General features: G+C 45.3%; 1 protein-coding gene across 1 annotated transcript in view; it reads right to left on the bottom strand.

Annotated features, from left to right (window-relative positions):
• LOC132590107 (protein PALS1) overlaps nucleotides 1-25,901 on the bottom strand; it is a 136,374-nt gene that overhangs the window by 29,240 nt on the left and 81,233 nt on the right. Inside the window, exons 7-9 of the mRNA XM_060262962.1 lie at nucleotides 25,186-25,347; nucleotides 20,248-20,325; nucleotides 18,451-18,634 (exon numbers count right to left, since the gene is read on the bottom strand). Of these exons, the coding sequence (XP_060118945.1) occupies nucleotides 18,451-18,634; nucleotides 20,248-20,325; nucleotides 25,186-25,347 (424 nt within the window). The remainder of the gene's footprint in view (nucleotides 1-18,450; nucleotides 18,635-20,247; nucleotides 20,326-25,185; nucleotides 25,348-25,901) is intronic.

The following is a 25,901-nucleotide window of genomic DNA, read 5'->3' on the forward strand; positions in this document are numbered from 1 at the left end:
CTCTGCCAGAGCTATGGCTGACCCAAGGCCATTCTAGCAGGTGCAAGTGGAGGAGTGGGGAATCAAACCCGGTTCTCCCAGATAAGAGTCCGCACACTTAACCACTACACCAAACTGGCTCTCCGTGAGATATATAGGGGCAGTGGTCTGTCTGTTTGTCTGTCTGTCTGTCTGTCTCTCTCTCCCTCTCTCTCTCTCCAATAATGACTCCCGGATTAGACTTTGGTGACTGAGCATAAGCTCAGTACCAGGTTCCTGCATGTAACATGCACCCAGAGGGAGGGACTTAGAGGAGGGATCAGCATGGATAAAGAATCCTTTACAGATTAAATTAAAGGTAAAGGTAAAGTCCCCTGTGCAAGTAGCAGTCGCCTCTGACTCTGGGGTGACGTCGCACCACGATGTTTTCACCTGAACTGAGTTTCTGCTGGGATCAAACTCAGGTAGTGAGCAGAGATGAGTGCAGTACTGCAGCTTACCACTCTGTGCCATGCCTTTCAATGATGAAAGCAGGGACAGTCAGTGACGTTTGGCCAAATCAAACTAGTGCAGAATGGCTGAAGCTTGCTCTGCATCAGAGAGGTCAACGTAAGGAGAACACCACCGACATGTGGTGCTGATGACAGAGCCTTGTCAGTTCACTCAAATTATTAGTGAGAGCACCCTTTCCAGTGTTGATCCAGTATCGGGTCGGTCTGGTTACTGCTGCCAACAGCCAGTATAATGGCTGCTTCTGGGAGGCTTCAAATGCTGGACTCAATCAAAAGGCTCTCGAAGCCAAAAACACGGAAAGATGCCTGGGACGGGGTGCACCCCATGCAGATATTGCCCCCATCACTTAACCCACATAAAGGGTGAGGGCAGCGGCGGCAACAGACGTAGCAAGTGTTACTGTCCTCGCCACCGATTAGCATCCACTGTTGAGGTCGGATGGTGGGGGTGGCGGCGAATGAAGAGCCGCCACCCTCGCCACTGATAGGCCTCCACTATCGAGGTCGAACATCGGTATGCAGGGACATTCTGGCACCGGTGCTCACAGGACCACAGCCGAGCAGGAAAAATAGGTTTCCTACCTGTAACTGATGATCTTCGAGTGGTCATCTGTGCAGTCACACTGATGGGATATAGGCGCCCACGCCGATCACGATCGGTAAACTCAAAAGCTGCGGATTTCCGCGCCCCAGGCCCAGTGCGCAGAAGCCCCACCACGCATGCCCACTGGGACCAGAGCGGACATCTCGCCAGTTCCTTCTGACCGCTGCGTAAGCCCTTTCAAGATGGACCAGCAGCAGAGGGGAAGGAGGGCGGGTAGTGTGACTGCCCAGATGACCACTCAAAGATCATCAGTTACAGGTAGGAAACCTGTTTATCTTCTTCGTGGTCTCTGTACATCACACTGATGGGAGACTAACAAGCCAACATCCTACCTGGAGGAGGGTGCAGCAGTGTATCAGCAGGGAAGCTCCTGGAGAACAGCACGGCCCACTGACGAACGTCTATGCCAGCAAAGGTCCAGCGCATAATGTCTAACGAAGGTATGCGGGGAGGACCACGTGGCAGCTTCGCAAATGTCTCTTAGCGGCACACCTTTCATGAAAGCCACGGAGGTGGCCATGGCCCTGGTAGAGTGGGCTCTAATAGGTCCAGGGAGAGGTCTCTTATTTAGTAAATAGCACAGCTTTATAGTCTCTGTAATCCACTTAGAGATTCTTTGGGATGAAACTCTGACGCCCCGCAAAGCCAGAGCATACGAGACAAAGAGTCTGGGGTCCTTACGACCCGGTCCTACCCGATGTAGGTAGAAAGAAAGTGCTCTTTTTACATCCAGGGCATGAAGCTTTTGCTCCAATTCTGTACGTGGATTGGGAAAGTATACAGGTAAACATATTTCTGAGTTCAAGTGGAACGAGGAGATCACTTTTGGAAGGAAAGTGATGTCAGGTCGTAGCCAAACCCCTTCAGTGCTGAATCGCAGATATGGGTCATCACAGCGTAACGCGGCAAGCTCTCCCACCCTACGTGCGGAGGTAATAGACACTAAGAAGGCTGTCTTCCATGACAGCAACTGAAGGGAACATGTCGCCATTGGTTCAAAGGGTTTCCCCGCCAACGCTTGTAAACCCCCTGGCAGGTCCCACATGGGGGCCGGGCGCCTTGTTGACGGATAGAGCCTCATAAGACCCCGTAAAAATCTTTTAGTATCTGGGTGTGTAAAAACCGAATGACCTTCGATTTGTTCATGGTTGGCTGAAATGGCCGCCAAGTACACCCTTATTGATGACACTGCTAGACCTTTTTCCAGTAAGGAGAGCAAAAAATCCAGAATAATCGGAAGGCCCGCTGTTCTAGGTTCTGCCGAGGCGCTTGAGGCAAAGTGCCCGAATTTCGACCACTTGTACTCGTAAGACTTCCGAGTAGATGGCTTTCTACTGTTCAGGATGACATGTAGTGCCCTTACCGACAATGCCCCTAAGCCAGCCTCCACGCCGTTAGCTTTAGGTGCAGGACGTCGTGGTGTATCACCTGCCCTTGGTGGGACAGAAGAAGGTCCGGAACCATGGGGAATTGATGGAAGATTCCCTTGGACAGTCGTAGAACTGGGGAGAACCACTGTTGTCTGGGCCACCACGGGGTAATGAGGATCCCCCTGGGATGCTCGCTGTAAATCTTGTGCACCACTCTGGTGATTAGTGGAATTGGTGGAAATAGGTACACGTGTCTTTGAGACCAAGGGAAGAGCAAGCCGTCTCCCAACGACAGCGGTTCCACTCCTCCCCTGCAGCAAAATTTTTCGCACTTTGAGTTGCTGCGTGTGGCGAAGACATCCACCTCTGGTGTCCCCCACTTCTAGAACACAGGTTGGAGAAGTTCCCAGTTGAGCTCCCACTCGTGGAGTGTGGCACCTCCTCGACTGAGAAAATCTGCACAGGCATTCAGATTGCCTGGAAGGTGAGTGGCCGTTAGAGTTGTGTTTGTTTCTCTGCAGATTTCCCATATCCTCAGTGCTAACAGACACAACTTCCTTGACACTGTGCCGCCCTGCCTGTTTATGTAGGCTAATGCGGTTGTGTTGTCCGTCAGGATCGCCACTGTCCTGTCTGCAAGTAATAGGCGAAAGGAGAGAATGGCGTGATGAATCGCCAATAACTCAAGAAAGTTTATGTGGTACCGTAGGTGGCATCGAGGCCACTTGCCTCCCACGCACAAGCCCTTTACCTGCGCTCCCCAACCCCACAGGGGTTTGTTTGTGGAATGGAGCCCCTTGTAGAAGGTGCCCTTTCCATTGCCACCAGTCCAGGGTAGACAAGACTGGTTGTGGAATGGTCATCTTGCGAGACGGGGGGTCCGTCTGGCATCTGAAGTTCTTGAGGAACCACAGTTGCAGTATTCGCATGTGGAATCTGGCGAACAGTAGAACCGCTGTGGTAGATGCCATTAGGCCCAGAAGGCGTTGGATCTGCAGTGCCGTGACCGATGAGTTGTGAAGGAAGACCTGTACCAGGGAAATGATGTCTTCTGCCCTCTTTACTGGTAGGAATGCCCTGCATGCTCGTGTGTCCAGGATAGCTCCTATGAACTGTACCCTCTGGGAGGGTTGAAGGGAGGATTTCTTCCTGTTGACCTGCAGTCCCAACTCTCGTAGGAGGGCCAGGGTGGTGTCTATCTGTTGTAGCAGGAGAGTTTCTGAATCTGCTACCAGGAGCCAATCGTCTATATATGGGAACACTGTGATTCCCTGTAGTCTCAGATGGGCTGCCACCACTACCATTGTCTTTGTGAAGACCCTCGGTGCCGTGGAGAGGCCGAAGGGCAGAGCTCTGTACTGATAGTGAGTGTTTCCTATGGTGAACCTGAGGAACCTCCTGTATGCTGGATGTATGGTGATATGAAAGTAAGCGTCCTGCAGGTCCAGGGTAGCCATCCAGTCTCCCTGATTGAGAAGAGGAAGGATGTTCGGCAGGGAGGTCATTCTGAATTTGTGGTGTGTCTTGCAGAAAAAAAAAGTATAGTCTCGCACTTCATGATTAAACTTCCTCCATATATCTTCTAAATTTTCTTGTTTAACTAATTCGAAGAAAGACTTTGGCAATTTCCCTTCTTTCCCATCATTTTTTTCCCCTCCAGATCTATCCAATGAGTTCTCGACTGTTCCATTAAGATCTCCCATTAAGAGTATTTGATCATAAGTCAACTCATCCAACTGTTGTGTAATGTCTTTAAAAAAAGCATCCTTTGCACCGTTAGGTGCATATAGTCCCAATAACAACGTTTTTTCCCCACTTAATATTATCTCAACTGCTACAAATCTTCCATCTTTATCTTTAAATATTAACTTTGGCTCCAATTCTTGTTTAATATAGAAAACTACTCCCCTTTTCTTCTGTTCAGCCAATGAAAAAAATTCCGTTCCCAATTGTTCATTCCATAAAAATGTATAATCCTTTTGTTTAATGTGTACTTCTTGCAAACAAATTATATTACAATTTTGCTTCTTGATCCAATGAAATGTTGCCCTTCTTTTTTGTGGTGAATTTAGTCCATTAACGTTCCAAGACAGTAATTTGTAATCCATCATGGTGCAAATTCTTTATTTTCTTCAAAAAATCTACTCAACTCCTGAGCATTTGTAATTGTAACTCTCTTCCCTTGAAGTTCAAAACTCAAACCTTCAGGTATTATCCATCTGAACCTCGTGCCATTGTCTTTCAGTTTTTCTTTTTGTATATTCTCCTGTCATTTATCACTTGTCTTGGCAGCTCCCTCATGATTCTCACTCTACTGCCTCCTACTATCAGTGACTTTTCAAAGTTTTTGTTCATGATCCTTCCCACCATTTCCTTTGTCATATATCTTATAACAACATCTCTTGGTAAATTGTTTTTCTTGGCAAAAAGTGAATTAACTCTATACATGTGATCATACATGTTTTTGGTCTCATCTGGGTCTTCTTCTAAAAATTCTGCAATTATTTTTATTATATATCCTTTCAAATCACCATTCTCTGCTTCAGGTACTCCTCTCAGACGTATCTGAGTTTCCATTAATTTACAGTCGTGGATTGTCACTTTTTCTTGAATTTTCAACAAGGTGGTATCATGTATTTTTACTTTCTCTTCCACCCCCTGCACTTTCTTAGCTGTTTCCTCAGGTTTTTTTTTTTTAATCATCCACTTCTTTTTTAATCTCTGTGATAATTTCTTCCTTTAATTCATCTATCATTCTCCTAACTCCTTTCATTATTCTGACTTCCATGGCATCCAATTGGTCCTGCATTTTCTCTAATGAAAGAGCCCTTTGTCGGGTCTGCTTGGGTTCAGACATTTAAGCAAAAAACAAAGGGATAGAAGAAGTAAAAAAAAAAATACCAAAAATTTTGGTCTCACAAGTTACAAGTTTAACTACCAAATTAAAAAGATCTCAATTTACTCTTTTAGTTAAACTTTATTCTATCTTCCTCTGAGCTTCCTAGGCCAAGATATACATTTTTTTAAAAAAAAATTCCCCTTTAAAAAATGATGAAATTTTTGACCTCACCAATTTGCAATCTGACAGTCAGGTTCAATAGAGCAGGACTTGCCCTTTCCAGCAAGCCCAATTTCGCTGGTTTCTGAGCCCCCAAAATCAAGATATTTATCAAAGAAGTCTCTAAAATTTCCAAAATGGCGGCCGCGATTTTTTACTTCTTCTTCTTCAAAAAAATTTCCCTTTTAAAATCACCCTAGGAGCCCACAAATAATGTAGCCAATAGTTCTTGTCTTCTTACCCTTTTTCCAGTTGATTCTGACAATTTTTAATGTCCCAGATTCTTTTAAGAACAATGTTTTGGATTTAGCCTCCCAGCAATGGCTGCCGATGTTTCTCTATGGTATAGAGTAGGCTTTTTTCTTTACTGCTTCCTGCCTCTGTCACCATCAACTCTCATGGAGATCTCACGATACTTGACGTACTTCCTGTCTTGCTCAGAAGTGCTGCAGGTCTGTTCCAATGTGACGCAGTTGCTTTTTCTTCAAAACCGCAGATAGACTAAACAATGTTCCTTTTCACTTTTTAGCAGTTTTTAGCACTGTCCTTTATATTTAAACAATCCAAACTTCACCCCTTCCTTCTTCTTCTTGCAAGCTTTCTATTTTTCTTTTTCCCACCTTTTAATTTTGTCCCTTTAAGCTATAAATAGCTCCGGAATGAAAAGAAAACTTCTGTACCTTTTGTTCCAGTTATCCAAGTTTCCACTGGTCTTTCAAAGCTTTAATTGTTTAGAAATGTCCAAGAAGGTTAGGATCCTGACGAGCTTATGTCAAATCAATGACTCTGAGAACTTTTGCAGACGTTGACTATGCAGACTCCATGAGACCCCTCAAAGCCTCAAAGAAGACCTCTCCAGGGCTTCCTTTCAGCCAAGGTAAATCTCTTTAAAGTTTCTGTGCAAGTCTTGGACCTTTCTCTCACTGAGAAAAGTAGGCAGTAGGCATTAATTTGCCCTCTACTACCCCGAACAAAAGTTTCAGCCTGCTCCCGTTATGAGAGACAGCTCAGCTCGTCATTTTCCTTCCCCGGAAGTCCCTGAATTTGTGGTGTGGAATGAAGAGATTTAGGCCCCGGAGGTCCATGATGGGTCGAAGACCCCCGTCTCTTTTGGGGATTGTGAAATATTGGGAGTAGAACCCTTGTCCCTCCTGGTTTGTCAGGACTGGTTCTATTGCGTTCTTCTGAAGGAGTGACTGAACCTCCTCTCGTAGTGTAGGTGATGTTGTAGTGTGAACGAAGGTGGGAACTGTAGGATTTTGCTGGAACTCTATCTGGTAACCCAGTTGGATTATAGATAGGACCCATCTGTCCGTGGTGATTCTGGACCATGCCTGCAAGTGGGGGAAAAGCCTGGTATGGTCCGAAGCTGAGGGGAGGGAGGAGGAGCAGGGGGAAGGGCAGTCAAAGTCCCTGTTTGGGCTGCCTATTTCCCTTCTGGTGAGAGGATTGGGAAGAGGCAGAAGAGTATTTAGATTTGGGATTGTATGGAGGCTTGGAGAAGGATGCTGTACTCTTTAGCCTCCATTGCTGCTCCGCGGGTTGTTTCGTGAATGGTTTCTTGTTCCAGGGCTTGTTCCAGGGTCGTCTGTTTTGAGATCTAGATGAGATGGGCACTCCCAGGTTTCTGGATGTTCTGATACTTTTGTCCATCTCCTGTAACACGGAGTCCGTGTTAGCGCTAAACAAGCCGTTTCCATCAAAGGGGAGGTCTTCGACGTATGACTGCATGTCTGGCTGTAGTGCAGTCGACCTTAACCAGGAGTGACGTCTTAGGGTAATGGCTGAGGTGATGGTCTTCGCCCCTATGTCACCTGAGTCTTTTGCAGAATTGAACTGCTGTTTGGCCAGCGTCATACCTTCCTTCTGAATCTTTTTGATGGCGCTTTTAGCCTGTTCAGGAAGGCCTGGCAAGATGCTCGACAGCTGGTCCCATAGAGCATATTAATAGCGCCCCATGCATGCTGAATAGTTTGCCACCTTGACTCCAAGCGAGCTCGCCGAATAAAGGTGTCTGCCTAAGTTGTCTAGCTTCTTCCCCTCTTTATCTGGGGGGGATGCATGTGTCTTCCTTGCCTTTGACGATGAGGCCACTACGACTGAATTCGGCTTGGGATGGTTAAACAGGAATTCAGCTGTAGATTCTTGGATACGGTACATATGGTCAAGCCTGCGCGAGGATATAGGTGTTGAAGCAGGCTTGTCCCAGGAAGATTTGGCTGTGTGCAGCATGACCGTAGTTAGCGGCAAGGCAATGGCTGTAGAGGTGTCCATCTGGACGATGTCGAAGACGTTGTCTGTGACCACAGGTTGAGGTTGGACTGTGGGCAAAGATAAGGTCTGGGCCATCCGTTTTACGAGGTCCCCATAGGATTTGAGGTCTTCTGACGGGGATATGGGCTGTTCTTCAACCACCTTGTGTGAGGGTGATGGCTCTTCTGGAGACGAAGAAACTCCTTGCTCCTCCTGGATCGAGCCCTCCTCTGATCTGGGGAGCCCTCCAACGATTCAGTGTGCTCTGATGGAGGTCTTGGAATGTCTGGAGCCTTCAACGACTCTGGGGTTATGACCTGTTCCGTGCCTCGGGAGCGTGGGGAGACCTTTTGCTTACGCGGTGATTCAGCGTCTGGCGGCTTCGACATAGATGCCGATGGGGCATGTTTCGGGGGTCTATACAATGTTCGCGACCTGCACGAAGCTTCCCAATCCGACTGCCTTGGGGGGAACCAAGGAAACATTGAAGGCAACGGGTACGACCCGTACAGGTACTGCCATTGTTGCTGGTCCCAGGGTATTGGTGGTGGTGGCCTCCGAGGTGGAGAGCGGTCTCTGGGTAACGCCCTTGGTAACTGCGCGGGGACCTCCCTTCCTCCGATTCCTGAGATCGGCGTCGACGTCGAGGGCTCTTGGATCGATCTCTCTGCACGCTTCTGGAGCAATCACGCCTGAGGCTTCGGGATCGATGCCGAGGCATGGAGGAGCCTCCTCTAGGAGGGCTGCAGGATCGGCCCCGACGAGGGCTGTCCGAACGATCTCGAAGGGGAGATCGGGACCGAAGGGTTTCTGCCACAGTATGGATGAGTTCGGGTGGGCTATCTTCCGCCCCCGAGCGTTGTGTCAGTTCCAGGTCACGATCGGAGTCCGATGAGATGGCAATCTGGGTTGACATGGAAGCCAGCATCGGGGGGCTTAGCCGACGGCGTGGCGAAGCAAAGAGCTTCAGCGGAGGTATGGTAGTGGCCGTCGATTCTGATGGTGAGATGGGAGAGGAAGATGCAACAGCCCTGTGTTTGAGTTTGTCTGTCTTCTTCTTCCTTTTTGCTTCCGGATGCGCTCCCTTCTCCTCCCTTGGCCGTTTTGCAGGAGTGGAGGAGACCAACTTAGATGCCGAGCCCGTTCCTTTTGCGGGGCGATCGGCGTCGGTAGGGGGTCTGTCAGTATCGACCGACTCCGATGTCGACAGTTTGTGGTCTGCTGTCGACATTTTCTTGGGGGACAATGCCCGTTCCATTAGAGCTGCTGCTAGGCGGGCTGCCCGGTTCTTTTTGGTCTGCCTCGAAAATTTTGCAGTGTGTGCACGAGTCTGGTATGTGTGACTCTCCCAGGCAGAGTAGGCAAAGAGCGTCGCCATCAGGAGGGGCGATTTTGCTCCTGCACTTTGCACACCTCTTGAAAAATCCCTGCTTTTCCATGCGAGGGGGAGGGGGGGTGAAGAGCGGGAAAAGGGAAGGAACCAAAGAAAAACTGAAGATCCTTTCCGCTTCTACTCTCACCAAACAAAAATGAAGCATATATAGAAAGTCTCTGTGAGTTTTGAAATCTGAATTCTAACAACAACAAGAAAAAGTTCACCGACCATAGCGAATGATCGACTGATCCAAGCGGCGGTCAGAAGAGAACTGGCAGGATGTCCGCTCCAGTCCCAGTGGGCATGCGTGGTGGGGCTTCTGCACATGCGCACTGGGCCTGGGGCGCGGAAATCCGCAGCTTTTGAGTTTACCGATCGTGATCGGCGTGGGCGCCTATATCCCATCAGTGTGATGCACAGAGACCACGAAGAAGATCTGCTGGTGCTCAGAGGCTGCTAGTGCATTTGCACTCCAAGCTGCAAGAGCTGAACTACCAGGACGGAAGCGAGTTGAGTGTTGGAGAGCTCAGTCGGTGGGGAGGACCTCCGACTCCCGACACGGATCCTCTCATGGAGGCGAGTGGCATATGATGACTGTAGTCAAGTTTGCTAAGCTTGCCCTCCTCCTTATCCTCCCTGCAGCGCAAATTCTGACAGGTAGTGAGGACTTCAATTTCAATGTCGAGTTTGCTCCTTTGAGAGAGCAGTCAGCATCGGAATGGGATAAGAGCCATGAGAGTTTCCCCTGCTCTCAGAGGGCTCGGGCACCAACATAGCAAGTTGGGCCATGCATCATCCACTCTTTCCAGTCGGTGTGAGAGACGACTTGGGCTTTGTGCACAGGCGTGTAGCTCAAGTTTTCCTTCATCTGCGGGAACGACTCAGTACAATGCAGGAGTAGATCTACATTACGTTGAGAGTCGTCCTGAGAAAGGATGAGCAGAAGAGGGGGCCAACAGGAGAGGAATTTGCTTTCCCACATTAAGAGCCATTTTAAAAACACCCTCCAGCGCCGTTCCATTCAAGGAAAGGCAGTGAAAAAAGGGGGGGTGTCCGAGACTGAGGAAAGTAAAGTCTTGCACTTTCCCCTCCCACACTATGTTTATTTAAGGTTTCTTTTGTTTTGAGATGTAAATAAGAAGAGAATATTTGAAGAGGGGGAGAAGGTGTAGCGAAAAGTTCCGGCTGGAGCGAGGAGATTGACTGATCGGCACAGTGGTCAGAAGAGAACTGGAGGGATGTTTGCGCCCGCTCTGGTGAGCATGTGTGCTGGGGCTCCTGTGCATGCTCACTGGAGTCTGGGCGCAAAAATCCTTTGGCTTGTTAAGTACCGATCGGGGTCAGCGCAGGCACGCTACCCCATGGGTGTGATGCACAGAGACCACAAAGAAGCAAAACCATACCTTTTAAAATCCATTGACTTTGAGGGACTTCGAAAGATGTTAATCTGTATAGGATTACACTGTCAAACACTTATATATTTTAATTTTCATAAATATGCCCACCACTTTATGTGCCAAGTAATAAACTACTGAATCCATCTTCTTAAAGCAATAAAATAAACACAGGCTTGATAAAAGAACAGAACAAAGTTGGAGACCAGTAGTACCTTTAAGACCAACGAAATTTTATTGAGAATGTAAGTTTTTCTGCGCTAAAAGCACACTTCATCAGACAATAGTATGGGATGGAATTAGCAATCCTACATATATAGAGAGTGCACAGTGAATTAATATGCAAAATAGTGAAAATGTTTTTAGCATATTAAAAGAACGACCATTGGTACTTACCGCGAGGGGTCATTCTCCTCTGAGTACAGGAGGACATCTTGGGTGCTTTCCACTATCTTGTCAGGGAGGCAGGAAAAAGAATTATTCTTCTTCCTCTTCCCATGACCCTGGAACACCCTTCTCCTCAGTTGGGAAACTCCGGGAAGCAGTTCCTAGACTATCAACCTTACTCAGAAAAATCTAACAGTAATAATGAGTTAAGATGCAACAAGCATAACAGAAAGAAAGAAAGAAAGAAAGAAAGAAAGAAAGAAAGAAAGAAAGAAAGAAAGAAAGAAAGAAAGAAAGAAAGAAAGAAAGAAAGAAAGAAAGAAAGAAAGAAAGAAAGAAAGAAAGAAAGAAAGAAAGAAAGAAAGAAAGAAAGAAAGAAAGAAAGAAAGAAAGAAAGAAAGAAAGAAAGAAAGCAGCAAGAGAAAGAAACAGACATGGCAGAATAGACCCTAGTATGAGCGATGTAGTGAGGTGGGCAAGATGTCCTGTACTCAGAGGAGAATGACCCCTCATGGTAAGTACCAATGATCGTTCTCCCTCTGAGTCGGAGGCCATTATGGGTTCTCCTATAGCAGTAGACTAATGACTGGGTGGGGCATTGCTCTCTTCCAGGAACACATGTTGTAAAACTTTTCTGCCAAATGCTGCTTCTGCTAAACTGTGTTTAGTTTGTAGTGCCGAACAAACGTTGAGATAGAAGACCATGCTGCGGCCCTGCATACTTCGTCTATTGAAGCATATTTGTTAAAAGCCGCATTAGTTGCTGCACTTCTGGCTGAATGTGCTGTGATCCCTCTGGGTACTTCTAATTTCATTGCTCTATAGGCTTCCGTAATGCATTGCTTAATAGCATAGCTGATGGCTGAGGCTGACATCTTTTGGCCCAACTTTGGTTGTGCAACGTTGATAAACATGGCATCCGTTTTCCAGATTGGTTCAGTCCTAACTAAATATGCCTTCAGGCAACGTCTAACATCTAAGTTATGCCACCTTAATTCCCTGGGATGTTTAGGATCTGGGCAGAATGATGGTAAATGAAGTTCCTGGGACTTGTGACACTTAGACACAACCTTGGGCTTAAAAGTGGGATCTGTACGAAGGATGTCCTTGTGAAAAACGCAGAGTTCTCTCTTCACAGACAGCGCATTAATTTCCAAAACCCTTCTTGCCGATGTGATTGCTATCAGGAAAATGGTCTTCAAACGTAACCATCTTAGAGAAATGTCCTGCGTAGGTTCAAAGGGTGGTTTCGTGAGTGCAGACAAGACAGTATGTAAACGCTATGTCGGAAATATGTGAGCCTGTGGAGGACACTTGAGGGTGGCCCCCCTTAGGAATTTCTGTACGGGTGCATGTCTGGAAATGTCTCTTCCCTGTATCATTCCCAATACAGAAGTTAATGCTGCTACTTGTCTACGTAAGGTGGCTGGTTTCAGTCCAGATTGTAGACCATCTTGTAGGAATTCCAATATGGATTGAATTGATGGATTTAGGGGGTCCCTTGCCTTTCTGCGACACTACCTATGAAATGCCTTCCAAGCAGTATTGTAAATCCTAGTGGTGGACTCCTTCCTGGAGGCCAATAATGTGTTAGTAATCTCTGAAGAATAACCTAACTTCAGGAATGTAGACCGTTCAATTTCCACACAGTCAATTGCAGCCATTCTGGGTGTGGATGCCAAATTGGGCCCTGCGTCAACATGTCTGGGGAACTCTCTAGCCAGAGAGGCGGAGTTGTCAATAGCTTTTGGATAGTAGAAAACCATGGGCGTCGTGGCCACCACGGGGCTACTAAGAAAACTTGCGCCTTCTGGTATTGTACCTGGCGAAGAAATCTCAATAACACCGGAATCAGAGGGAAGGCATACAGTAGGCCCTGAGACCAAATCACTGTCAGTGCATCCATTGCTGCTGCAGCCAGATGAAAAAATCTGGTGCAAAAGCTTGGTACCTGATAATTGTTGTGAGAAGCAAACAGATCCATGATTGGTCGTCCAAACTGTTTGACTATCTGTTGGAATACCAACGACTTTAATCTCCATTCCCCTAGTTGTATGGTCGTTCGACTGAGCCAATCTGCCTGAATGTTGGTAATGCCCTTGATGTGTTCTGCCCTGATGGACAGAAGATGATATTCTGCCCAGTTGAATAATGTCTTTGCTTCTCTGCACAGAGCCGAGGATCTCAACCCCCCCCCCCCCCCGATGGTTCAGGTAAGTCTTTGCAGCCACATTGTCTGTTCGTACTAGTATGTGTCGCTTCCACACTAGTTCGGTGAAGAATAATAGGGCTAGACTGATTGCTCGTAACTCTAATACATTGATCAGAAGTTGAGTCTCTGATGGTGACCAGCGACCCTGTGTTGGAATGTTGTCAAGTGTTGCTCCCCATCCTGACAGACTGGCATCTGTGAACAGCGGTATCTCCCCAAGAAGGTAGTAAATTCTCCCTTGTCGAAGGTTGGAATCCCTGGACCACCACATCAAAGATTGCTTGACCGCTAAGGTGACATTAATCTGTGGATTCTGTTTTTCCATGATCTGGTATTGGTGGGGGCAGAGTAAGTTTTGTAAAAGTCTCATATGTAGTCTGCCCCACTGAACTGCATCTATGTTCGAGATGAGCAAACCCATCAATTTGACTAAAGTCAATAACGAAGTGTGGACATTCCGGATGACCAGATTCATGAGCTGCTTGCTTCTCTGTATCTTGTCATTTGGGAGAAAAAGAGAATTCTTTCGTGTGTCTATGATCACCCCCAGGTGCTCCAACCGTTGTGTTGGTTCTAGAAAACTCTTGGATAGATTTATGAGAAAACCATGTTCCTGTAGACGCCAGATAGTTGTTTGGACATCTGATAGAGCTTTCTGATTGGACGATGATCTGATCAAAACATCGTCTAGATATGGATGAACATGAACCCCCTGTTGCCTGAGATGGGCCACAATGTTCACCATCACTTTTGTGAATACTCTGGGGGCTGTGGCTAAGCCGAAGGGGAGTGCCCTGAATTGGAAATGTCTGTGTCCCACGCAGAATCGAAGGAAATGTCGATGGGATAAAAGAATCAGAATGTGTAGATAAGCTTCCGTTAGATCCAATGACGTGAGGAACTCCCCTGGTTGCAGAGCCTCTGTGATTGACTTTAGGGTTTCCATACGAAAGTGTCGGAGATGAATGAATCTGTTGAGAAACTTTAGGTCGAGTATTGCTCTCCAATCTCCGTTCTTCTTGGGGACAGTGAAGAATATTGAATACACGACTCGACCCATCTGTTCTGTTGGTACGTGTTCTATAGAATTGATTTCGAGAAGATATGCTATGGCTTTGTTCATTATTGATCTCTTTGTAGGATTCTTTCGATTCGGGGACAGTAGGAAACGGTGGGGTGTTTTTGAATTCTACTGCATAACCGCACGATATGATCTCTAATGTCCAACAGTCTGCCTGGGAAGCCTCCCAGGCGTCTTGAAAATGATGTAGTCTTCCCCCTACCGGAATAGAAGTCCAGTCACGCCTTGTTGAACTTTGGTTCCCGGTCCTGCTTGTCTCAACGGTCTGAGTTCTGTTTGGAGAATCTAGGATTATTGAATCCTTTCTGAAGGGGTTGATTCCAGGACGATCTTTTGGTATCTGAGTAGGGTCTAGATCTGGCCAAGGTGTGTGAGGAACGAAAGGGCTGAGAATAAAAACATCTTCTATCAGGTCTCCGAATGTTCCTTGGCATGGCCTTCTTTTCGTCCTTAGTTTCCACTAAAATCTTGTCTAAGGCACTACAAAAGAGTTTTTCTCCTTGAAACGGATAAGAAATCACGATTTGTTTGGAGTGATTGTCTGCGGGCCATGCTCTCAGCCAGATGCCTCTTCTGGCTACTGTCCCTGAAGCCAAACCTCTGGAACAAAAGGTGAACGTGTCTAAAGAAGTGTCGGCCATGAACTCTGCTGCCTTAAGCAGCCTAGAGCTTCCCTCAATTAACTTCTTATTATTTTCTGGTAACAGCTGGGTGAGTCTCCTAGCCCAGACAACAGCTGCTCTACATACAATAGAGGATGCTGTACATGCCTTTATTGCCATGGTTACCGCCTTGTGTGACCTCTTTAGTGCCAAATCAATTTTCTTGTCCCAGTTATCCCGGATGGAACCATGGCCGTCTTCTGACACCAAACCCGAGTTTTGAAGTGTGGTCACTGGGACGTCCACTACTGGAACCTGTAACATCTCGTTTGCAAAAACAGGTAAATCATATAGCTTTTTCACAAACCCAGGAAACTGACAATTGGAGTCAGGTTTTCCCCATTCAGCTTTGAGTTGTCTCTCAAAGAATTGTGGAAATGGGAAAACCTTAGTAGTTGTGTGTGAACCTGGAAAAAACTCCCTATCCCCTGTAGTTTTGTTTCTGGGATTGGTATCAGTACTGGTATTCTCCTCAGAGGAGGAGGAATCCTGGAGTGCCAGTGCTGCCATGACTCTAGTTAACAAATATTGGAAATCATCAGCTTTAAAGCAACAAACTGACTGTTCCAGAACACAGACATCCTCCACCTCCTCATCTGAGATAAAACTCTCTTGATCTTTGGGCTGTGACTCCACATCTGAATGAATCTCCTCTGAGTCTTCCTCTAGTAATCTAGAGTCAGTAATCTGCTTTCTGGCTGCCTTAGTTGGCCAAATGGCCTCTTTGAGCACACTTTGTTCTGGGCGACGTGAAGGGGGAGGAGGAAGGGAAGGAGATCTGGACCCCACTGACCCCATGCCCATAACTTCCGATTGGCAAGCATTGAATAACTCGGGCCTAATCGTTTGTTGGAGCATAGCCATAAACTCGTTAGAAAAAGGCCCTTTTGGGTTGGGTACATTACCACACTGTTGCATCAGGGCTGGGTCTACCGTGGAGGCTTGATTTGACAGGGGCTGGCCTCCTGTAGTGGCTCCCGGCTGGAGATTGGCAACCATCCCATGGGGCAAAGCAGATAGCTCATGGCGCCGATCGGGTGAGATTCGCACCAAAAAACCCTCATCCAAATGTCTGCCGCCAGTTGCAAGCTTCTGATGAGGAGGAGCTTCAAATGTGTCCGCTGGTTCCTCTGGACGCTTCTGCCTGCGGTAACTGTAGTCACTAGAGCGGGAAACGTTGCCGGGAACCGCAGCAAGCTGAAAAGACATGCCAGTCCCGGAGTCTTTTCCCAAGGCGTCGGTTTGAGGGCCGAGGGAAGACGTGTCTTCCAAGAACTCGTCCCTGAAGCCTTCCATCTGCTGCTTCTTGCAGCGCTCAGCAAAGAAAAAAAAATCAGCTGCTTTGAAGTGTCCACGGCAGCGTCGTTCCCTCACTGATTGTGAGGGTATGAAGGGAAATAGAATTAAATCTAAACAAATGGTGACCATATAAACTAATCTTGTTATTTCTGTTTGATCTTTGCATCTGTTAAACATCTTCATTACGTCATATGCTAATTTGCTGCTTCCCCTCTACCTCTATATATGGACACTGTATCTGAAGAACTGTGTATGCACACAAATGCTTACGCCTTGAACAAAATTTTGTTGGTCTTAAAGGTGCCACTGGACTCCAGTACAAAAGACTGTTTTTGAAATATGGAGATTGCTCCTTAATCTGAGACCTGAAATCTCTCTTAAATTGTGTTGATACCATAATTACTGATCCCAGAGAAGGTTGCCCTAACCTCTGAGAGAATGATATTTGCACATTAGTGGAAAAAAACCAACATTGTCTGGCAAATTAGACTGGTTCATAAAGATGTGAGAATTGTTATCAATAGTGAAAGAAACAACAATTAAAAATTCTAAGAATAATTCAGAAAATAAAAATTGGCAACAATCAGCTGCATTTTAAAAAAACCGTTATGATTATATATGGTCCAAATTATATATTGTTGCATTTTAATAAATAATTTTTAAAAAAGAATTTTAGATTTGGTTTTGATTTAGGCTGAATCAGCCAATCAGGTGAATCCATATATATATATATATATATATATATATATATATATAAATTTGGACTATATTTCTATTTCTGGAGTCAGTCCTCCCTTCTCAGTTTGCAAGTCAACATAGATGTGTATAACATATATTCTCAACAACCCCCTCTGAATGCAGATACTTATTTCCACAAACATAAGGCATACTCTCCCCCTGCAAGTTTTCTACAGACTCGGGGGGGGGGGGCTCTCTGAATATTTAAAAAAATACATTGGGAGGTTTAAATTCCACCCAAAATAAAGTGTTGTCTGTTGCATAAGCAGACAACGCAACTTACCATTGAGGGCCTAGCTGCTGCTCCTGTGGAGCTGATCCAGGCCCAGCTGTGGGGGTGGGGAACGCTGGGCGCCACTCTGGGCCTGGCCACAGCAGCAGGGATTACTGGGAGCTGTTCCAGGCCCGGCTGCAGCAGTGTGGAGACTTTGGGCACAGACACAGAGTGGAGACTCTGGGCACAGACACAAAAGTGGAGAATGCCTGGAGAGACTCCAACCTGGCCGCAGCAAACACCAGGAGCTGCTCTGGACCTAGCCACCACCAGGAGCTGCTCCCAGGCACTACCACCACTGCCACGTAGTAGAAAACAGGGTATTGACTTGGGGGAGAGAGAAGGAAGCAGGACTGGCTTGGGGGTGGGGAGAGAGAGAGAAAGATGGGGTATTGGCTTGGAGGAGAGAGAAGGAAGGAGGATTGACTTGGAGGGGGGAGAGAGAAAGACAAAGATGAAGGGACTGACTTGGTGGAGGGTTAGAAAGAAAGGGGAAGATGGGGAGAGGGAAGGAAGCAAAAGTGGGGGAATGCGCCTTCCTCATGAGCTTCCTGCAGTTTCCCACTTGTAAAACATAAATTGCAGTCTAGCACTGAAGAATATTAGCCCTCTGGATGTCTATCTGCTAAAAGCTATATATCAAAGCAGAGCATACTAGCAGTAAGAAGAAGCAGCTTTTATACATTAGGACATTTGCCCTACAAGTGGTATCATTTCCCAAAGCATGATAAACCAACAAAGCCCTAAGCTTGACTCTTACAGCAGAAATCTAAACATATCCTCCTCTTTCCAAGAGTATTTGTAGCACCTGAATTATACTTTGCTTTTGAGTTATTTAGGATAAAGGGGAGAGATTAACTGAAAGTCTTATCCTGAAGAGGACATTAGAAACCAGCATCTTATTACTACTATGTTAGATCAAACTGACTGGACAGTGAAATAAGGCAAGAGTAATGCCCAGTGACCCGAATCCTGAAAACACACATCAGGTCTGTGACCTCAGCTACCACAACACTAAAGCTCTCCTGCTATCATCCGGTTAAAGAAAGGGAGATTGTTGAAATATGGTCTTTGAGGTTGGCAAGTGAAAACACCTAAGATGAAATGTTCTATTTTTTTTTTTTTTGCCTATAGGCCAGCAGAAAATGGCTCATAGCTCAAACCACAGCAACAGTCCACATGTTCATAAAGTGTTTTGAACAGTACTACCTGAACTATTTTGCAACTATTTAGGCATTCCACGATAAAATACCTGGAATAAGGCCTGCCAAAGGCTGATTTTCTTCATCTCCATCTCGATAAGCTTGCCACCAGTTTGGATCTTCCTGGCTGATTACATGGAGTATATCTCCCTTTTGAAAGGATAGGCCTAACTCTCTGCAAGGGACATAGGGGTCATCAGATGGATCATAGTCAAAGTGAGCTTTCACGTGGATCTAGGAAACAAAGAAGTATAAGCATAAAACAAAAGTATGTATCTGGTGTATGTTTCCTTTTAAGTATAGGAGATAAGGCTTACTTTCTCATACAAAACAAAGATTCTCGCAGGAGCAGTTCTCAAAAGAGTTCTCTCAGTCCCACCTACCTCATAGGGTGTCTGTTGTGACGAAGGGAAGGGAAAGGAGATTGTAAACCACTCTAAAACTCCAAGTGAGGGTGGGGTATAAATCCAATCTCTTCTTTTATTATGATAATTTTAGGTTCCTAAAGTTTTAAGCTGATTTATGCTTTAATTGGTGTTTTTAATGGTTTGTTAACTTTAATGATTGTATTATATTTTCCGTCATGTTTTATTTTGGGAACTGCCTGAAGCCATTCTTTGAAGAGGTGGTATATAAAATTTCTCAATGTTTGTTAATTACGTCAAATGGAAAACGACCCAAAATTTTAAAAAGTACCTCAAATTAAGATGGGATACATTAAAATAGCAAGAGGTAATATATGAACTGATCACCATGAGAACACTAGAAGTCTGTATGAGCTTGCTATGAAGAACTGCATCAGTGGACTTGGATATATCAACTCTGATGCAGCTCTTGAAAGAATAAATAATTGGCTAGGGTAGCAGGGGGTGGCAGTCCTTCGGCTTCTTCATTTGAGGAAATGCATGAAGAGGTCCAGGAAGGATCTCTTATCTTCCACACACAGCATACCTTAAATTACAACTGAGTTTCAAATATTTCTCTGTGCACATTATTAGTGAGATGCTTTTTTCAACACAATCCACCTGTAACAAGCAGGCAAGACAGCTGGAAAATGTTATACTCTTCCACCAGATTTGCTTACAATATATAGTACCAATTTAAAAATAAAGTTCCTTTTTTAAACTCATTAACATTTCTCCATCCTTTATTCAAACATGCATTTCTCAAGGAGAGATCATTCTGTTTAGATAAGGGTGCGGCAGCAAGTGCTGAGCTGGCTCAATGAAAGGGCACTTTGAAGAATGACTGTACAAGGAATTTCCAAATGGCACAGAAGAAAATGGAGGAGTGGCAGGAAAGCAAATATCGAAACCGACTGCCTGTTCCAGATCAGGCTGATACTTATTTGTCAGCATGTACATCTGATTGCGAAACAAGAAGTCAATGTATGAATTTTGCACAGAGCAGCTTAAGATTAGTACAAGGAAATGCACATGAGGAATTCCTCTGCAAAGGATCAAGAATGATAGCCTTCCTTCTGCACTGTGACCAGGACGTTTGTTTTTTTTAAATAGCAGGAACGCACAGGAACGCAGTTCCGGTGTCTTGGGTGTCATGGGGTGTGGCCTAATATGCAAATAAGTTCTTGCTGGGCCTTTTCTATATAAAGTCCTATGTGGAACAAGGGTGACATCAGGGGCTGTGGCCTAATATGCAAATGAGTTCCTGCTGGACTGCTTCTACCAAAAAAGGCCTGACTGTGACACAATACAATAACAGCTATCTAAAAATCTATGAAATTAGTATTTTATGGAGGGAAAGAGGCATTGCATTCCAATAAACGAAGACAAAATACATCTGTAATTCAGTATGTTATATATTGTAAATGTATTAAAATCACATACCACTGTCTCCTTTGCAGGTGGTGGCTTGCTCTGCTGACTGGGAATCAGCACAAATGTCAAAGTGCCATGCATGTCCGCCTGTGATAAAAAACAGATTTTTCATTGAGAGCTTGCATTTTTTGATATATTTGCTTATTGTGATCAATGACTGTTTGGTGCATGTGTATTTGGGGGGGGGCAGTTTTGAGAACAGTTGCTGCTTTTGCCAGTCTCTCACTCCATTAGAACATCCTTTAGTTTTCTAGCCTCCTTTATGGATGTGCTATAGCAGCATGGCAGCTGACACTTCCATGGGGATCTGGCATGCATGAGAAACAGTGTTTTTCTGTACTTGGAAACTAGCTGAGTTTACCAGACAAGTTAGACAGTGGGTAGCAAAAAGGAACAGCAGCACACTGGATCATTGCTGAGGGAGAATGAATGTTTAAACTGATGCCCCTCTGCGTGGCCAGCCCTAGACTGTCTGGCACCCTAGGAAAGGCTAATTTCTGGTGCCCCCCTTGTAATGATAACATCACTGAGTCACATGGGAGGTGCCTAATTCAGTGCCCCTAGAAGGCTGGTGCCCTAGGCATCTACCTAATGGCAGGGCCAGCCCTGTCCCTTTAGGTGGATCTAGGAACATTCTTATGTTCACATAGTGGGAAAGTTAGCACCTCTTTGGACAAGCCAACAAATTATTGTATTTTGAGCAAAATACAGAAGTGGAGCCTTGGCATGTTTTGGGGCATACAAGAAAAAACTAGAGGGCTCAGAACATCAGATCAAACAATCCAAGTATAAACACATGTATACCTTTCAAATAATTTAACCCTAGATTCAAGACCTCTAGAGTTCGGCTTAAATAAAATGATGCCTCACTCCAGAATGTGATGCTACTGGACTTTCATGGAAGAACAATTTTAAACCTATACAGTTACTAAACTTCAGACCAAAAACCTCATAAATAGGATTTATCATCTTTTAACGCTCTTGCTATATGAACTTGACATGCTGGGCTACTCTAAACTAATCTTAGTGGATACAACAAGATATACAGGAGGTGGTTAATTGCTAAATATGCAAGTACCCAACCTTTTTGTCACAATTACTGTATAGCAAAACAAACAGATCTGCACTACAATTCAACAGATTTAAATTCACAACTGGCAGGGTGATAACAAGCAGCAACTTCAACTGGCATGACAATAAGGACCCAAACAGATGAAACACTGGGAGAACCATGAATGGATCTTCAAATGTTTTAAGAAGTCTAAGGGCTGCTGTGCCTAATTTGAACTGGAATCATACTACTGGAAGGAAAAGGAGTTTAATTCTTCCACCCAGCCATCTTCGCTTACTGAAATAACATCCATTCTCATGCTGTGGTTTGTGGAAAGGAAAATACCCATCTTTATTGGGGGGGGGGGGGTTGTTCTCTATGCTTATCAGAACCACTGGTGTCATTTAATAAAACTCTAGGAATGAAAGGGATAAATCCCAGGGCAAGATCTACATATTTTTTGAGTGGGGGCAAAAGTAAAAAACGGTATGTATACACACACACACACACACACACACATTACAGGGCCTTTTTTGTAGCAGGAACTCCTTTGCATATTAGGCCACACACCCCTGATGTAGCCAATCTTCCAAGAGCTTACAGGGCTTTTAGTGCAGCGTCTATTGTAAGTTCCAGGAGGACTGGCTACATCAGGGGTGTGTGGCCTAATATGTAAAGGAGTTCCTGCTACAAAAAAGCCATACATATATGTATGGATCAATGTTTTTAATATAGATATATAATAAACAACTCTTTTAAACAGAATAAAGTGTGTTGACGTCAATGAATTGTTAATAAGAACACTTTTACGTTATCCATCATAGGTAAGCATTCCTCATAGAATTCCTTTTGTTTTAGGGAGCTAAGGGAGTTCATAGCCAGATATGCATATTAGATATTAGGATTTTAAGGAACTCAGAGGCATGATGAGAGTCATTCCATGGCAAAAAATACTGGAAGGGAATACAACAATGAAATTCAATTCTGTCAGAAATTCAATTCAACCAATTAACAATTGGTTTAGAAGTAGAAACTCCAATAAACAATGCATTAGGACTAGGATTTCAAAACTGGAGAGCAATGCAAAAAAATGACTTGGTAAGATAGCAAAAGTGAAGTCCTTTTCATTAATTTCAGTAGGAAAAATAAGCCCACTCATTCTTCCCTTGATTCCCAAACCAAAAAGCACAATGTTTCAGGAGTGAGATAAAGGGGCAAAGCAACTTGAAATGATCACCATCTTCAAGTACTTGAAGTGCTGTCATATAAAGGATGGTGTGGAATTGTTTTCTGTGGCCCCGGAAGGTAGGACCAGACCCAATGGGGTGAAATTAAATTAAAAGATTTTCCGGCTCAATATTAGGAAGAACTTCCTGACCGTTAGAGCGATTCCTCAATGGAGGTGGTGGGCTCTTCCTTGGAGGTTTTTAAACAGAGGCTAGATGGCCATCTGACAGCAATGAAGATCCTGTGAATTTAGGGGGAGGTGTTTGTGAGTTTCCTGCGTTGTGCAGGGGGTTGGACTAGATGACCCTAGAGGTCCCTTCCAACTCTATGGTTCTATGATCTGAAGAAGTGTCCATGCACACAAAAGCTTATATCCAGAATTAAACTTTGTTGATCTTAAAGGCCCCACTGGACTCAAACTTTGTTCTACTGGTTGATCCTGGATTTAAGAAAGCATTCTAAAAAGCAGAAAGGGACCCTGATCTAGTTCTGTCCCTACCGCCTAACATGATTTCTCTGGTACGTTTGTTTTCCTGTCAATAAAGACAAGCAAGAACATATTGAGGGTGGGTGAGGGATAATGAAGTTTAGGTCCCCTTCTCCACCAACATAGCCAGAATAACCAGCCAGATATAACGCACATGCATACACAAAGACAAGATCTGCTCCCGAATAAGGCTGCATAGCATCAAAAAGCATTAAAAATAAACCCATTTTAGTAATATTTTTTTCAATATTACACTAACACAGAATGGAGGTGGGGAGTTGTGTTTTAACCACTAAAAATCCAAGTGTTTTTTCAGTATTACACTAACTTGGGGGAGGGGAGGAAAGTATCATTTAAACAAAGGAACAATAAATGACTGCAACAGTTCATAAAGCTCCAAGCCTACCAGAGAGCCAGCACAGTGTCAATCACCTTTCATGCCTTTGACAGAAGTTGGCTACAGGGCAGGCAGAAGCAAAACTAAACTACAAGAACCCGAGTCTTAGAAAGCCCCCTTTTTTTCCTCATTGGGGTACATTTGTGTTTCTTATTACAGCAATAAAAGCTTGTTCCTCCCCATCCTATCAAATACAGCTTGCATTCAGGGCTGGGTTAACAATTAGACCAAGAAGGCACTGGCCTATCCCCCATGCCTTTAGGGGCCCCGGGCTGGCTCCCCGCCCCTTTCCCCTGCTTGCAGCTCTACCAGCCTGCACACACAGCCAGCAACTGAGCTGCTCTTTGCCCAACTTGCCTGGTGTGCCTGTTGCTGCCGTCGTCACCAAGTTTGCCTCTCTCTGCCTCTCCCTCACAGCTTTGTCAAAGGGGCTTTTGAGAAGGTGCCTGAAGGCTGTAGTGGGGACTGCAGGCAGTGGGGCGGGCGTTCCAACTCTGAGATAATTTGTGAGAGGCCTCCACAGGGTTTAATCCAGCACTGCTTGCATTTTGTGATAAGACACACCTTGTGTTCCCTCCCCTGCCCTACCACTGAACTCGGAGAGAAAAATAACACAGACCAAACCAAAGGCTGCAACTGTTTGAAAGCAAAGGAGACCTGATGCCTAGCAAGAAGAGAGTAAGTCACTCATTCACCTGCCAGCCAGCGCAACTTCATAAATATTTTTTAAAATGTGATAAGAGCAGCTGAAACGGGGGAGGGCAAAGTGTCATAGCTGGAGGGGAGAATTGCAAGGCTCACCTAACAGCTGGTTCATTGGGCCAGTTTGGGCAACAAGGACAAGAGAGAGAGAGAGATGACGAGAGACAGCCAGAGAGCATGCATGCAGATCAGGGTCTCAAGCTGGCAGGGCTATTCCTTCTTCACCCCTTGCCCCCGGTCTACCTCCTCCTTCTCCTGGCTGCTTGTTCAGTCGGAGAACATGCATGCAGATCAGAGTCCCAAGCTGACATGGCTGTTCCTTCTCCTCCCGCCAATCTCCCAGGCCATGCTCTGGAGTTGCAGCTGTTGTAAGGGGCAGACCTGGGAAAGTTGCTTTCTGGCGCTGCTGTCTAAGCATGCAAGGAGGACACCTTAGGTGGCAAGGGCAGTGCAGAACAAAGTGATCGCTTCTCGCCATTCCCTAGCACTGGTAGCAGCAGCAGGATGTGCTCTGCTTGCTGCTGCCTGTATGCATAGAGCAGCTGCTTTGCCAGCATGGCGGCGCCCCGTCTAGTCAGAACCCGGAGCAACTGCCCCCTCTGCCCCCCTAAATCTGGCCCTGATAAATCCCCCCCATGCCATGATCTTAATGTGAAATAGTTATTACCTTTTAAGAATGCATAGACCAGGGTGGCCAAACCTGCTTAACATATAAGTCACAAGGAATAAACATCAGATGTCTGAGAGCCACAAGACATGAACATTGGATGTTTGAGCGTCACAAGACAAGAAGTTAATTAAACAGATGGGGGTGGAGGGAGAGAGAGGTGGAAAGAAAGCAACTTTAAATGTATTCTCCAAGCTGCTGACTGGCTTGGCTTGGCGAAGTGATTTAAAGGGAGAAATGCTTTCTCCAAGCCAGCCGACGAGGTGGTGAGGGCTTTGAGAGCAACACAAATGTGCGAAAGAGCCACATGTGGCTCTCAAGCCAGTTTGTTCACCCCTAGCATAAACTTTATCACAGCTCTCCCAACATCATGTCTGTTTAGGTCTTCAGTATTTTCTATAACAGACTTCACATACCAGTAAGTCAAAAACTTCATTGACATCTTTTCCACGAATTTCAATTCCATTAATTTCAAGAACTTCATCTCCTTCATGCAACAGGCCACTCTTCTCTGCAGCACCTCCTTTCACTATTCGACTAATGATGACAGAATCCATTTCATTGCGTACTGTAGCACCCTGCGTAATTTAAAAAGTAACCATTTTAACACATCAGAAACAGCCTTCAAGTACAAACTGACTAATCTGTTTTGGCCTTTATTCAACTGCATATTCTGAAGACTTAAGGATGCAGTCTTTCTAAAGAGATGACAACTTCTGTGGATGCCCCCTTGTCGCAACAGACCCTCACGTTCTCCCTCATGCTGTGCCTAAAAACTCACTTGTCTAAGGGCTCACTTGCTCACATGAACAAATACGGAGGGAGGGGGGTTCTTCCTGTATCCACTGGTGGGAGTTACACTAGTCCTCAATTCAGAAACTTCCCCAGACTGCTTTTAAAACTGCTTTTAGCTTCCCAACTGTACAGAAAATAGCTAGGTAAACACAAAGCTACTGCATGTAACAACAGATAAGAAAAGTCACTGAATGAATAAAAGCTTAAGACAGACATGTTAAATATATGGCCCAGTGGCCAGCCCAGGGTTCTTATCCATTCTGCAAGCAACTTGGGGGAAACCAGACTGAATGTGGACTTGAAGAGCCTATATTAGGTTATTATATCTCTTGCTGAG

Source organism: Heteronotia binoei, chromosome 21 (genome assembly GCF_032191835.1).
Source record: "Heteronotia binoei isolate CCM8104 ecotype False Entrance Well chromosome 21, APGP_CSIRO_Hbin_v1, whole genome shotgun sequence".
Lineage (NCBI taxonomy): Eukaryota > Metazoa > Chordata > Lepidosauria > Squamata > Gekkonidae > Heteronotia > Heteronotia binoei.